Source organism: Zeugodacus cucurbitae, chromosome 6 (genome assembly GCF_028554725.1).
Source record: "Zeugodacus cucurbitae isolate PBARC_wt_2022May chromosome 6, idZeuCucr1.2, whole genome shotgun sequence".
Taxonomy (NCBI): domain Eukaryota; kingdom Metazoa; phylum Arthropoda; class Insecta; order Diptera; family Tephritidae; genus Zeugodacus; species Zeugodacus cucurbitae.
This window is the reverse complement of record NC_071671.1, coordinates 47,671,573-47,687,106: the sequence shown is the minus strand read 5'-3', so window position 1 is coordinate 47,687,106 and position 15,534 is coordinate 47,671,573. Positions and strand designations below refer to the sequence as shown.

At 34.5% G+C, this 15,534-nt stretch overlaps 1 protein-coding gene across 1 annotated transcript; it reads right to left on the bottom strand.

Moving 5' to 3' along the window:
- Positions 1 to 275: 275 nt before the first annotated feature.
- On the bottom strand, positions 276 to 4,525 carry LOC105217007 (kelch-like protein 5). Its single transcript, XM_054233390.1, has 8 exons — positions 4,386 to 4,525; positions 3,346 to 3,520; positions 2,915 to 3,272; positions 2,466 to 2,840; positions 2,068 to 2,384; positions 762 to 963; positions 599 to 700; positions 276 to 533 (listed from the first exon to the last, which is right to left on the bottom strand). The coding sequence occupies exons 2-8, from the start codon at positions 3,498 to 3,500 to the stop codon at positions 309 to 311; spliced, it is 1,734 nt and encodes a 577-aa protein (XP_054089365.1). The 5' UTR covers positions 3,501 to 3,520; positions 4,386 to 4,525; the 3' UTR covers positions 276 to 308.
- Positions 4,526 to 15,534: the final 11,009 nt, after the last annotated feature.

The following is a 15,534-nucleotide window of genomic DNA, read 5'->3' as shown; positions in this document are numbered from 1 at the left end:
CATAATAATACATTGTATACCCGTACACCTAAATAAGCGTTCACAGAACACTCATTTGTTTCGATAAACTCACGATATACCATACGCAGAAACCTACAAGTAACAAATCTTAAAAATATTAATACCCATACCTACAAAGAAATTGCAATAAGAATGCAACAGAGCTGCTAGCGAAGAGGCCCGATCCGTGAGCGTATTTTTATAATATTTGATAGAGTTGCCACTAGGGAGAAGAAAAAAGTTCCCCTTTCGCATTTTCTTTAAAGACACATTGCCCGGCTTATATGCTGTATGTTAAAATACGTGTTTTAATACTGTGATACTAGTACAGATACAGGTACAACAAAACAAGAATATATTAAACATTTGGGTAATAAGCTCTTCTGTATCCAACCGTCATTTTCTTCGTCATAAGCTGCTACAGTTGTGTTATTCTCAGCTCCCACTCTACCCCCAATAGCCCAAAGTTTATTGTCAAGAGATGCGCAAGCGATGCTGCTCCAAACGGTTCCTCCACTTTCTAAAGAGCAAATCTGTGAAAATTTTTCGAAGATTTAGTTTGATATTAAATGATTGGAGAAAGTCAATGTCAATGTACCGTAGTCCATGTGTCCCGCTGAGGATCGTAGCGTTCAACAGTATTGATATCGTGATTTGAAATATCGGCTACAATATAGATCTGACCATTGTGTGCAGTTATCTGTAATATAGTAAATATTAATATCTACTCATTATATCCGTTACTTTTTAATATAACTTACACCAGGAGAACGTCGATATTCCGTCATATCCGCACAAAGAGTCCAAGTTTTCGTATCCGGATTGTAGCATTCGACGGATTTTAAGCGAGTTTGATTCCAACCGCCAACTACGTAGATTTTACCATTCAAAGACACTGCATCGCCACTGTGTCGTGCTGTAAACAAAGGTTTCACGAACTCCCAACCATTGGATGTCGTATACCTGTAAATAATGGAAAATTAAAAAAATGAAGGATATATTTATTTATGAGTAGTAGAATATTGTAGCTGCCCCATGAACACCTGCTCTACGTAAAATAATTTTCATGTCAAAGTCGTAGAAGTCAAATATCAGGTTAAACAATGCGGCATACAGACGATACCTTATCGGGCTGCTTTGTAATCGACAAACAGATGCTGGTATCGATTTCATATTATCGCGTCTTGTCTATGATTTGGTAGTGTGAATATTTGAGAAATAATGGTATGATCAGGTCTAAAGCCGAACTGATAAGGCCCAATTTGTTGGCAGGTGGATTCAGTCTTTCACACAATATGCTTGATAGGACCTTGTACGTAATGGGTAATAGGCTGATTCCTCAGTAGTTGACGCAAATTATAGCGTAACCCTTCTTCAAAATTTTCATTCTGATTCTGATGCATGCTCACTATTAACTCATTTCCGCTGGCTTCAAACAGTTCCGCAAGGAGACCTGCCATTTTGTTGTTCTTAAGCCGCTGTATAGCATGGCTAAGTATCGATATATAAATACCATCATTTACGATTATGAACGCTGGGTCCTCCATTGGCGGGATTTTTGACGTTATCGCCAGAAAGCAGGATAGAAAAGTTTTCCTCCCATATTTCAGTACGCCCAGTTCATCTGTTACCAATTCATCAAGTTCATCTCATTAGGCCGATGCTTCGGGTGCAAGCCCCAGGTCAGATGTTTGACTTTATGGTAGAATTTCATTCCTATCTCTACGCACTTTGATCTTCTCTCGCTCTTGCTTCTTTGTTCTCGGTTCTGTATATAAAAATATTATTTTCCCAAATAATATTTAATTGGTTCGGCCTGTTTAAAATACTATTTACAATGGACTACACGAAACACTTAGTTTTTGTAATGAGTGAACGTTGAACGTTGGGAGTAACGAGACATGGAAAGTCCTCCGGGAGGTGAGCTGTTGCTCACTTTCATGAAAGTCACATATCTTATCTAAGTAGCTTTAACCATTAAATTTAACATGATCTTTTATTCTCTAGTTGTCTTAACGCTCTCAATCGCCAATGGTATGTAATTCATCGAGATTTATACATACTTACCTTTCAACTGACTGCAGAAGCGTATCATCATTCCCACGACCACCAATAGCGTAGATTTTACCGTCTAATTCGACAACACTGTGAAGCCGTCTTGCCTGGTTCATGGCGGGCATTTCTTTCCATGTTTTATTCCGTATATTCCAGCTGAGGACGGTGTTAGATGCGTTTCCATGCTGATCAGTACCGCCCAAAAACAATATATTATCATCTTTCAAAACGGCACTACATTTGGTGTTAAAGTTATTTATACTCGCATATTCTTGCCATTTATCCTCAGTTTTGTCATATTGCAGCACACATGGGCTATTCTTGCCCGCCTTTGTATATTTGAAAGATATATTATAAGTACATTAATTCAATATAAAATTAATTTTGAACATGAGCCACTGTAACCTTACCTCTTTGTACAGTGCCAGCAATGTTTTCTCAACACCGTCTCCGGCATTGACCCCTACACGAGGTTCTGTAAACCGGATATTTAATTTTGTCCGTGCTGCGGGCTCCCTGATCCACATGGACGCCATGAAAGCCAACAGCTCACAGCCTGGTAATGTTTGTATGTGAGTCAACAGGAAGTCCACATCGAATTGTGTAAGCCGCAAGCAAGAGACTAAGCGAGGTAGTTGTTCTCGGCGCGCAGAAACATTGTGATTGAACCAACGTGTTATTGAATCAAATGCATCTTTCTCACGAGCTATATTCAAATTGTCCGATTCTAGAAGACAGTGCAATTTCTCAACTTCAAAATTGAGAAACTCGTCGTGTTGAATGATCTAGTCAAATACGAAATAATTTCAATTACACAAGTGTCGCCATTGTGATTCATAACGTATATTATGAGACTCACCTCCATGAAATTCCGTATTTCGTATTCACGGATTTTTTGTTTCAGGAGTTCACATTGCGTTTCGCGTTCTAACGCATATGCACTCTGTAATGTGCATTCATTGATATGTGTCATTAGGTAGTCCACACAAGTGGTTGCGGCATCTTCCAATTGCAACACGATTGCCGCCTTCAGCATCGCAGCGACATTTTCAACGGTCACCAGCGTCTGGCCGGTGTAGCAAAATGTTATTAAGAGCTTAAAAATATCGCTATCGATATCATTTATTTCGATAACAGGATTAATGCCACGATCACCGTTGAAGAGATCCTCGAAGTAAGGACTCGCTGCTGAGAGTATCAAACGATGCGCGGGTACACTGTAAAATACAGTTAGTTATAAATATGAATCAACATATTTCTTATATAAGATTCAGATAAGGAAATACTTACAAAGACACTGGATTTGAAACTTTAAATGTCACATCAATTAAATATTGTTCTTCGTAGAAACGAAATATGTTTGCCAATAATTTCTCATTGAAAAAACGTTTTAACTCATTCGAATTCTTCTGTGAAGCAGTTCCTTGCGTTGTTCTTGTATCCATTGTTTGTTATTGAATTTTCTCTGTGTATTAATAAAATTCTAAATAAATAATTTGAAATAGACAATTAGACTTGAGTAAAGCAGAACTCATAATTTCATTTAGTTCAAAATATTCTTTGAAATGGTTGCGTTCGTTCCATACATACGACAATCGGGTCGAAATGCACTGTTATCTATATTCGTCCAAGTACATGGGTCGTGGTAGCTTTGGTAGACCGTTAAGCTCTGACTATAACTACAATATTGTTATTAACAGAAATCATAGTTTTCAATCGAAGGTTCAATATCTATTAAGTTGAAATATACTCTAAGATCTATTAATAATCTTAAGATACCTTTCTAAAGATCACGCCTAAGGAAACACTAATTTCATAGAAATAGTTTGAATGTAAAATGACAAGAAATGTTCGAAATTGTGTTTTTGTTATTATATGTACATACATATGTATGTATGTATGTTTGTATGTTTTCACATTTTAATTTTTTGTAATTTTTAATAATTTCTATTTTGTTTTCAATAAAAATCCGACATATCTAAGTAAATTCCGTCACTGTGGTAACACTACGCACATGACTAAGATTTACTCGCACATATATTCTATATGCAAATTGAAGAGAGCTAATAACAAACAAAGTTTGAGCGGCTAGATGTTTAGATACAATACAAAAAATAGTACAAATTTTACTCTCTGAGCGACACAATTATTATGCGCTCTCAATTGTTGACTCACTTTGCACTGTACGCGATGGAGATATCGGCACTTGTAATGCATGCTTTTTGGTTGTACTTGTTTCTATAAATCACTAAATTATATTACCGTTAATATGATCACGCAAAAAAAAAAAAACATGGAATAGTACAAATATATAATTCATTACAACTTACCTAGTGAATAAAAATAGCACTCACTCGCTGCGCTACTCACGCTTTACTGAACTAACAATAATCAATATCATAGCACCTAACCAAATCATTTATGCAGATAACTCTTTGATTAGAGAGAGCGCTGTCAATGTCTACATTTGTATAACATTAGAAAGTGTTGCCACTTTGGGGAAAATAAATTTTAACATTCATATTATATTTCTTGGATATTTTTCGATTTCAATACGTTGAACTCATTTCCTTACCTTGCAGCACCTAATAATGCAAAAATGAAAGAAATATAAAAATATATTTTAGGGCCCTTCAATAGTTTTACGTTAGCGACATTCTAACTCATTGTTTCGCATGTTTTACTCGCTCTTGACTCCGCTATGGGTTTCAAATATTTTGATAGCTAATTCAGCAGTAATTGAATGTCAACACTAAAGCAACTAATTAAGTATTGGGTTGGCATGCTAGGAGAATGTAGCTCCTACAAGTTCTTCCTTAGTCTCATACAGCGCACCCTTATAGTACATTTCTACCGTTGGTGAGACAACAGCTGTTTGAATTCGCGCACATTTGCTTTTGTAAAGGTACGAATATGGCTAAAACTTGACTTCACAAATACTTAATTTGCTTTGAGATGCCACCGCGAGAGTTGAAAGCAATTTAATTGGGACTGTAACATGAAACTTTCATGCGTTATGAATAAGTGATTACGCAGTGTAGTCCAAAGCGTTGGCTATTTGAAATTCTGTTTCAGTATGGACAACATTTCACATACGAACCTTTTCAATTATACTTGTATGTGTCACCTCGATGTTGTGTATCACAGAGAATTTGTCAAAATTGAAATGCACAACGCAAACACTGAGTCATGGCACAAACACACAAGTCATTCCTTATATTGCTTATAAGATTTATAAAAAAAGTAGCTCCTTTTCAAGATTTGTTCATTTTATGTTCCCTTATCCGCAAGCGATGAATGTAACAAATCAGAATAGACCTAGCAGCCAACGAGATGAGTTACACATAAAAATAAATACAAGCATTATAGGCATTTACATGTGATTCTAGCTACATTTTGAACGTCTGTTCGCCGGTGCGTATGAGTGACTTTTATTAAATACTCACTTTTAACAAATATTTGATTGAATATGATTTACATATAAATAAATGCATACAAATTTTTAAGAAAAACTATAGATGTACAGATATAAAACTGAGGTATATTAATTTATATTAGAGAGTTTTTTACACGATCAGACCGCTCCGGTTTCGCAAAGGTTTAAACAAACATTTCAAAAGTTCTAATTTTTTACATACAATGGAACTTTCATAACTCGAACACTTGAATTGGCAATAGAAGGCAACTTTCATACAAATTTCCTTCCATAAATCGAACTTTTTGGTCAGGGCATAATACAAAATTTAAAATTTTACTATCGAGGCAGAATTTTAAAAGAGTTCCTCTATATCCTACGGAGGCGAACAAAAAATATAATATTGCAGTTATAGATTGCATTAATCATCTAACAAAGGCATAAGATATAGACGTCAAGAGCCAAACAATAGCAAAATGCAACAAACAAAATTACAAAAAATATATTTTAACGCATTTACATAAAACTTTATGCGAAGTCAATAAATAAAACAGTGTATAAATCTATATTTTACAGCTTTTTGAAAATTTATATGTTTTAATGAAAATTCTATAACTCGAAGTCTCTCTAACTCGAAGTTTTTTTGTGGTCTCAGCTCCGTACTCGACTCTCAAACGCGTACTTGGGAGATTTTGAAATTGTGTTCAGTAAGCATTAAGATTATTTAACAAATAATCCGAGGTTGAGAGTATGAATAAGTATATTCATGTATACGTCATTGTCATCGGAAATGGCAAATAAACTTAAACAAAATACGCGCATTCACCAAAGCGTATGACCTATTTTGCTATAAAAAACCAAATTCTTCTTGATTGCTTTGTGTTCTCAAACTGTCACTCATACGCCAGGGCAAACAGTTTGTACCCTTTTTAACTTTCACTTGATTTTGTTAGGGGCCACATAGGGACTGTGGATATATATTAAATTTGAAAAAAAGAGAGGGATAAACCCAAAGAAAGCTAGATGCTTTTTCACTTTTTTTGCTGGTCAATCAAATTTCGGGTGAAGGAGAGCTTATACTAACCAAAGCGCTTATGCTGTTTTATTTTGATATTTAATATAAATATGCATAGAGAGAAGAAAATAAACACATACATTCAATCATTTTACTTCACGATTTTAAAACAATACAGTCTGCCTTTTACTCAATTCAAGGATTAATCATGCTGACGCACCTTTTAGCGTCCTTTTTATTCAAAAACCCTTTTCAATCCTTTTCAACACTTCATAGTAAAGTGAGAAATACTGCCAGAATTTTGTTTCAAATATACATATTTGCACATACTTCCAGCTTAGAAAATAGGTTGACACTCTTCTGCTGTCTCCTTGTAAAGTTCTAACATGATTTATTGTTTAGCACACATACTGCCATGGATACCAAAGCAATTGCTAGAGAACTTATTCATCAAAATATAAAATAATAGCAGATTAAATTTGACAAGGGGTCAGATATGATTAGCAGTTTAATAAGCATAAATGGTACCAATATTATTTAGTTCTGAAAAAACCTGATGGTTGACTTAATTATGTAGCATATATGTTTGTCGATATTTTTGTTATTAGTTGACGCGTATATACAATAATAACCCTGTATATGTAAAATCACGCATTTCGCCCTCTAATTAATTGTGCCCATGAACGTCAATTTATTACGGTCACATATACACACATTTCACGCTCAAGGGAGAATGAAACCACTTTAATTAGCTGATAATTACCTACTTCATGATATGATTTCGACAGACTACATACCTATAACTATATTCATATTAATGTGTCAATTGTTTCGAAGAAATGGGAGACCGAAGAGTCAGACCTGTGTGATGGAAGAAATGTTGACGATTAATTTAAATGAAAATTAATTAGCATTATTTCGGTTGAAATGAAAATTAAATTTATATATTCTTCGAAATTTGGAAATATAAATTACAACAACGGATCTATTATCTGTTTTATTACCGAGACACGCACACAATTGATTTAAACTACACTCAAAAGCTATCAAACGACAGTCAAATTATTAAGTTCATAAATACACCTAGTTGTGGTCCAACACAAAGTGTCATAAACACGGAGACGGCTTCTTATAATAAAGATAGATATTAGTGTGTATGAATGTGTTAGTGATATCTAAGGTATTCATTCACCTCGTTGCTTACTGACGCGTTATTATAGAGATTTCACCCGTTGGCAATCATTTCATTGTTTATGATAGCAACAAAAGCAACAACGAGAATAACAGTAACCATCAGCAAAAGCAACAAAACCACTGTAAACAAACGAATAGCCAACAGGCAGCAGGTATATACATGTCTTAGACATCACGGAATATATACCACTTATGTGGTTCCTACTGCCTACTCTGCAGCTGACGTGCTGCCTACAATTACCGGTCGTTGGCTTGTTGTTTTACACAAATCCCTTCAATGACGACGGTGCATGCGAAGATGTATATGCGTGTTTTTATTTGCCTCTTTCGTTTTTGATTGTGGAGCATAACGTTATAATAGAAAAGCTCGTTGTTATTGAGATTTTTTTGGCTTTCTACTACAGCCATACATACAAGCCACACAGCAATCATAAAATGATTTTTGGATTCATTTTCGCTTGACGCTTGACGCTTGCTGAATGAAATTAAGAATATAAAATACCATATATACTATATATGTGATATTCAGATCTCTGCAGGGAGAATAGAACTTAAGTTTGAAATGCTTCAGTAGAATATAGACTGACTAATAAACTATTTAAAACCCTTCATAACTCCAATGTGAGATTCAAAAGAAATGGAATTTGAAAGATAATTTAAGGCGAATGAAGTAATAACATTTCAGTACTGTAGCAAAGAATTCATATTTTACCCCACTGGTTGAGAAAAATTTGTAATCAAAAATGAAATTAACATTTAATAATCTTGCTCAATTGTCAGCGAAAGACTTTACAACAGTTTTTTTTATATTTTTTTAAATTAAACTTATTTAACAGACACATGTGCTTGCATATTTCCCAACACTGTACATTTCATGGAATATCTTTAAGGGGCTATACCAGTGTAATAAAAAATGGATTTTTTATTTTTTGCTTATTCGATAGTTTATGCTTTGAAAAATATCCTGTGAAAGCAGTAAGATCGTATTTTGAATAGTTTTTGAATGCCCGTAGGTGTAAGCAGCTATATTCCAAACTTAAAACGCGTTTTTACTCGAAACGACATTTCTCAAAATTGTTGACATCATAACTCAACGATACATTGACCGATCGACTTCAAACTGAGTATTCTTGACTAAGTTTACTATACAATGACCTACGATCTATTTGATTGCTTGAAATTTGTCAATTAAAAAAATACCATTTTTTACCTAAAAAAACGAAATTTTTTTCAGAACTTAGCCATTTGTCAATTTTTGATATTCTTCAAAAATCGTAGGTCATTGTATAGGAAATATATTTAACTTTAATATCCTTTTTGAATTTTTTTGTTTCAGCAACTCATTCGGCCGGAATCATGGCAGCAGTTGGGGAACTTTTTTTTTGGCACCTCCGAAGATAGCATATAACTCCGTTACTTTTGAATATTTATGTAAAAAAAATTTGAAATGTATATAAACGTCAATTGAGAACACGTGTGCATGCACATCTTTTTTTCTCCGAATTTCTTGAAATAATTTCAAAATCATTGTAATTTACGCGTCTTATCTGCTGATTTGCCTTCGCCATAGAAGATATTACTCATACGCCGTGGGTGTATGTAATTAGTTTACATGTACAGAAGTGAATGTTGGAGTAATTTCCCGCTGTTTAACAAAGGTCACACAGTAATTATAGCATGCCTTGCTAAATAGGCTGAAATATTTTAAATTATGCTTAATTTAATATTTCAATATTTTTTTGTAATTCATACATTTTTTGAATCTTGTTTCCATCTTCAGGCGAGAACAATGTGTCAGAGGTACAAAGAAGCACTGGTACTTCTCTCTCCAGTCATATATGCGAAGATAAAATGAAAAGCAAAAATAAGGCTAAGCTTTAACAACAAAACCACGAAATCATCAGTAACTGCAAAAAAAAAACAAATTTTATGTGCTGAGTTGTACAAAAGAAAATGGAATTTTCAACACTCATTGGATAAAGTGAAAAATCGTTGCCTTGATGACTGGCACTCTTGTGTATTTTCAATCATCGCCACTCACATCAAAACTCTTATCACTTGCTGGCCAAAGTACCAAGCATTTCACACACACACCCCAACTCAAGCAGTGATTTTGCAATATTTTATAGTCGAATGTTATTGTTGCTGTCACAGCGTGAATGAAGAAGTAGCTTCTCAACGCACTTAACGCATTTCAAATGAAATGAGTACGAGTTTCTTAAACGAGTTGCGCATAAAAAAGACAATCTTATAAATTTTATATTGCGTAAAACGATGTGATTACTCAAATATTTTCGCAAAAATACATACAAACATACGAAGTACTTTTAAGAAACGCAATGAACAAGTTGGCATGTCTTTTCAGACTTGAGAGGCAATGAAGGCTCGTACTGTCAATTTGACAACCGCAAAATATTTTATATTGTGCTAAATGAAGTTAGAAGGATTTGCATATTTTATGTTGCACATAAGCCTTCAAATATGTTTATATGCATACATACCTTTGCTGTCTTCGTGGAATATGTTTTAATTTTGCTTGTTACTCATACGCCATGGTGGGTGTAGCTGCTGGTCTCTGGCTTGACTTATAAAATTAGTTAAACCATATTATGCTTAAACAGAGGCGTTGATTACAACAATAAAAGGCTTACGGCTTGTGACTACATGAAAAGAGAGAAGATTTTACTAGTTCAAATTATATTATGCTCAGCCTTATTTTTTAACAGAATCCGAATATGTACATTCAAACTGTGGAATTTTTTTAGGATAACAAAGTAGTCCCTTAATTTCTCTGTTGTTAAATGTTGTTGAAAGAAATTCGATGGATTGTACAATTATCACAATTATCACTGGTTTATATCGCTTATAATAAAAAAGTTGTACATACTCAAGAAAGCTTACATGTAATCATATATACAAACAATTATCTCACATCCGGTATACACAAGATTCTGTAATATGCGCACCGATACACATTAATATACATATGTGACCAGCATATATCACCAATTTCACTTTGATTAAGTTTCGTAGAGGCTAACACTGGATTACTGTAGCAGACGGTGCAGAGAAAGCTCTACAACATTACTAACTAATACTAATCCTAACACACTTACTGACTTTCCTCGTACATCGTTTCCATTTCTTTGGCGGACGACACTTCAACAAAAGATTTCTGTTGATGTCTACATTTGTCAATGTCCAAAAATCTGTTTGGATAATACACTACTCATATATAACCATACTCATATGTACACATGAATTTCAACACCTGACTTTGGGTGTGTAAGTAAGCATATGAACATGTTCTGCATTCATGTCTTCTCGTAAAAGTTACTATCCTAGTTGAATTTGAAAAGTTTTTCGATTTGTCGCTGACACAGGTGTTAAGGAAGTTAGTGATTTTCGGCTTCAACATTTTGACTTGGTCTTCACATTGGTATATCTGCGGTCACATACTCATACATGTAACTAACTATATAGTGCTTGAACAGTTTTTACGTAATTTTATTAATCTGTGCACTTCTGAATTCCTACGAAGTTACTTTTCCACTACAACCATTCACAAATATTATTTCTTGAGCAGGTCATGGGCGAGATTAATTTATTCTTAGTTGTTGCGAGCCATTTCTGGACTGCTATGACGTCAATGTTAAGCTAGTATACTTAATTATTCATTTCATTACACAGAATACTTCATTCGGGAACCACACAATGATTTTTCGATAGCATTAGTCGGTAGTTCATGGACTTGCCACTCAGACTTGGAAAATTTTAAATATTATGAATATTTTAGGTGATATTAGTAGTGAAAGAATTAAGGCAGTAGTCTGCTTTACAGGCTTCAAAAAATCGTTTTTTTTGTTTTGTTTTAAATCTCTTCCAAAACTATCCAAGAAAATGTCTTTAAAATTCCAGAGTCCAATTCGACATATTTTCGAAGCTAGAGCAGTTTTAGTGGGCGAGCGTCGAGCAGGTGCGAATGCTCAGGCAGATTTTAAAGCGCGTTTTCTCGAGTTTTCATTTTCACAAGTGTTAGAAAACGGTGCCGGCGATAGCATAAAAGAATATGTATATGTCCGATCGAAAAAAACCAAAGTAATCTAGCTTCAGTATTAAATTATCTTCTATTTGAACTAAAAAAGTTGGACAAAAGTATTATTTAAACTACTCGTTTTGCAACTTAAAGTCAATTTTTTTCTTAAAAAAGTGATTTTTTTTTCAAACTTCGAAAAAATTTGGTATTTTATAACTTCTTCGGTATTTTTTTAGTTCATAAAGAAAATAAACTTATAAAAATAAAAAAAAAATTTGGTTCGACTGTTTCAGATGCATCGCACGACCTCCATCACCGGCACCGATTTACAAGTGCAGACTCCAGGCACTCCAGAAAAATACTTATAACTTTGAAAAAATTTCCATATTTTTTAATAATAAATATTGTTTTTTAAGCCTTAAATATGGTACACTATAGTCTTAAAATTCCGTTTACCGCAATCATTTACTTCCTTTCCTTTCAAAAAACATGGCCATTTCCCAATCTCAACCATCCGTTGGCATAACAAAGCAAAAAAAGTGCAAAAAACCCATTAAATATGAGTAACTAAATGAATTCGTAAGCATAAGAGCAAAAAGTCAAACAACACAATTACAAATTGTTGGAGCACAAACCACAGAAGTGTGGGGGTGTGTATGTATGTATGAAGAGGGCCCAGCGCCATGTGGACACTCAGCGAGAAAGTGTCGACTGTTGTTGAACAGTTTTATGGCTCCTAAGAGCACGCTTTCTTGTGTTTAGATATTTATGTGTACACATGGTTGTGATTTGTGTGAGTCAATGAGGAATGACCACAAAAATTTACGGCAGAGCAGGTTACTATAGCCACCACAAATAGCACTCTAGACTATTCTTACATATGTATGTACATACATACTTTAACTCACGAGAATACAAAAGCCAAAAGTTGAAAGGGCCATTTAAATGGCTGTTGGGTGGAATTTAGTGCCGAGAAAACTAATGAAATATAGTCTGCAGTGCTACAATTAAATTCGCACTAAAAGGAGGACACTGGTTTCTGAAATTTAGTACCTGATCCTTTTGATTGTTGGAGACAATACATACAATTGGAGAGTTATACATAGGTTATTTATCAAAATGATCAGGATGACGAGTACAGTTGAAATCTGGATGTCTGTCCGTAACTTTAATAAAAAATTAAATATTTTGATGAAACTTGGTACACGTGTTCCTTGGCACCATGAGAAAATGCAATATAGCGAAATTGATCCATTGGACTTTGTGTGTTCTCTTAATAACATTAAATAAATATGTTGCGAGAATATAATATGTTTGGAACTTAGCCTTGATGTTAATAGAAGCATACCAAATATACCGAATTAAATCAGACTTTTAAACAACGAATGTGTGCGAAAGCGAGCAGTTGAATAAACAGATATTTTCTCTTGATTTTTGTAAAATCAATGAATATCTGGAAAAAGCTTAAAAATGCAAATCAATGCAAAGAGAACTCAAAAAAAAATTATGTTTAATCGAGAAAGAAAATCGCTAATGTTGCATAAAGACAACAGCTTAACTTTGATAAGCGTCATTGACGTCAGTCAAACGAATTGGGTGATTACTTTTAGCTCAACGGTGGCCTAAATATATAGACTGTTTGGAAAAGGAAAGAGTCTGGCTGTTTGATATAAAAAAAACAATTAGCAGAGAGAGTTTGTATTTACTTTACAATTTCCATTGCTCTGCTTCTAAACATTTTGTCTGCTCTTGTAATTGGTATTTGAGTACTAAAGTGAAAATTTGAGCATCGCCAAAAATCTCTGATGTAACTGGAAAGTTTCTGGCGAGCTATTTGACGAGTTTTGTTTTCGACTTGGCCGCAAATTGTCTTAACTTAACCACAAACAGCAATAGCTATATTAAATGTTAACGAGTTGTCTCGAAGAGTTAAAGGAACAAAGAATGAAGTTGAGCTAAGGGCTGCCAGGTAGTTTATGTAAATTGTTGAAATTGCTACGAGAGTCTCTTGTTACTTTGGCATTTAATTTAAATTAAATTACATGTGATTTAAGAAAATCGTCTACATAGTCAATATGAAATCATCACATCTGATGTAGTCTATGACTATTGTGTTTTATCCCATAATAAGGAATGATGGGAATAAGCAATGCCACAAGTCACTCATCTGCTCACCATGCTGCACCATGGCGTTAGCATCGTTCATTTCATATCCACTTTATTTGCTTAAATTGCTTATCAAATGAACATGGTTACCCGACTTCTTGTGAACTTGAATCTGCTATTATTTTATAATTTGATGAACGTGTTCTCAAGCAATTTCTCTGGTATCAATGGCAATTAGTATGACAAACAATAAGTTATGGAAAAAATTTACAAGTAACAGCATGCGTGTTTATAAATATTTGAGACACTAACACACAGAAGAGTGTTAACACATTTTCTAAGCTAGAGATATAAGCAAATATGTGCGTTGAAGTGTACATTTTGATGAGAGTGCCTCAGCGTTTGAGTTATAATACTTTGTCGCATTTAATTAGCGCATTTAATGGCAGCGCACATTATCTTTTACTTTACACATGTAGTATTTAAATAAATAGCCTTAAAACAAGTAAGGAAGGGCTAAGTTCGGGTGTAACCGAACATTTTATACTCTCGCAATTTATTTATTTAACTTTATTTATATTATACATATAATACACAATTTGATCCACATATTCGTCATATATATTGTATAAAGTCCATTGAAAGTTGGAAACCATAATATTAGACTAGAAGCACCGAGGTCCTCGTGTTCGATATATGGGGCCTTAAAAACCAATGGTCCGATTTCGGCGATTTTTAGAATGGGGCTGCCACACTATAAACATAGTATTTGTGCAAAGTTCTGCACCGATATCTTCACTAGTGCTTACTTTATATATTGTAATGTAAACGATTCAGATTGTCTTCAGAGTTCTGGTATATAGGAAGTAGGTGTGGTTGTAAAGCGATTTGGCCTATTTTCACAACATACCATTGGGATGTAAGGAAACTATTACAAACCGAATTTCATTGAAATCGGTCGAGTAGTTCCTGAGATATGGTTTTGACACGCCACGCCCATTTTCCATTTTGTAAAAAAATCTGAGTGCAGCTTCCATCTACCATTTCTTATGTGAAATTTAGTGTTTCTGCCGTTTTTCGTTAGTGAGTTAACCCACTTTTAGTAATTTTCAACCTAACCTTTGTATGGGAGGTGGGCGTGATTATTATCCGATTTTTTTCATTTTTGGACTGTACTAAGAAGTGGCTAAACAAAACGACTGCAGAAAGTTTGGTTTATATAGCTCTATTGGTTTCCGAGATATGTACAAAAAACCAATTTGAGGGCGGGACCACGCCCACCTCCCCAAGAAAATTGCATCCAAATGTGCCCCTTCCTAATGGGATCCTATTTTCCAAATTTCATTTTCATAACTTTATTTATGGCTTAGTTATGACACTGTATTGGCAATTACCCGCTTGAAGAACAACAAAACAGCGGGGGCCGATAGATTACTGGCAGAACTATTCAAATACGGCGGCGAAGAACTGATAAGGTGCATGCATCAGCTTCTTTGCAGAATATGGTCGGAAGAAAGCATGCCTGACAATTGGAATCTCAGTGTGCTCTGCCCAATCCATAAAAAGGGAGATCCCACAATCTGCGCAAATTACCGTGGGATCAGCCTCGCATACAAGGTTTTATCGAGCGTACTGTGTGAAAGACTAAAGCCCACCGTCAACCAACTGATTGGACCTTATCAGTGTGGCTTTAGACCTGGAAAATCGACAACT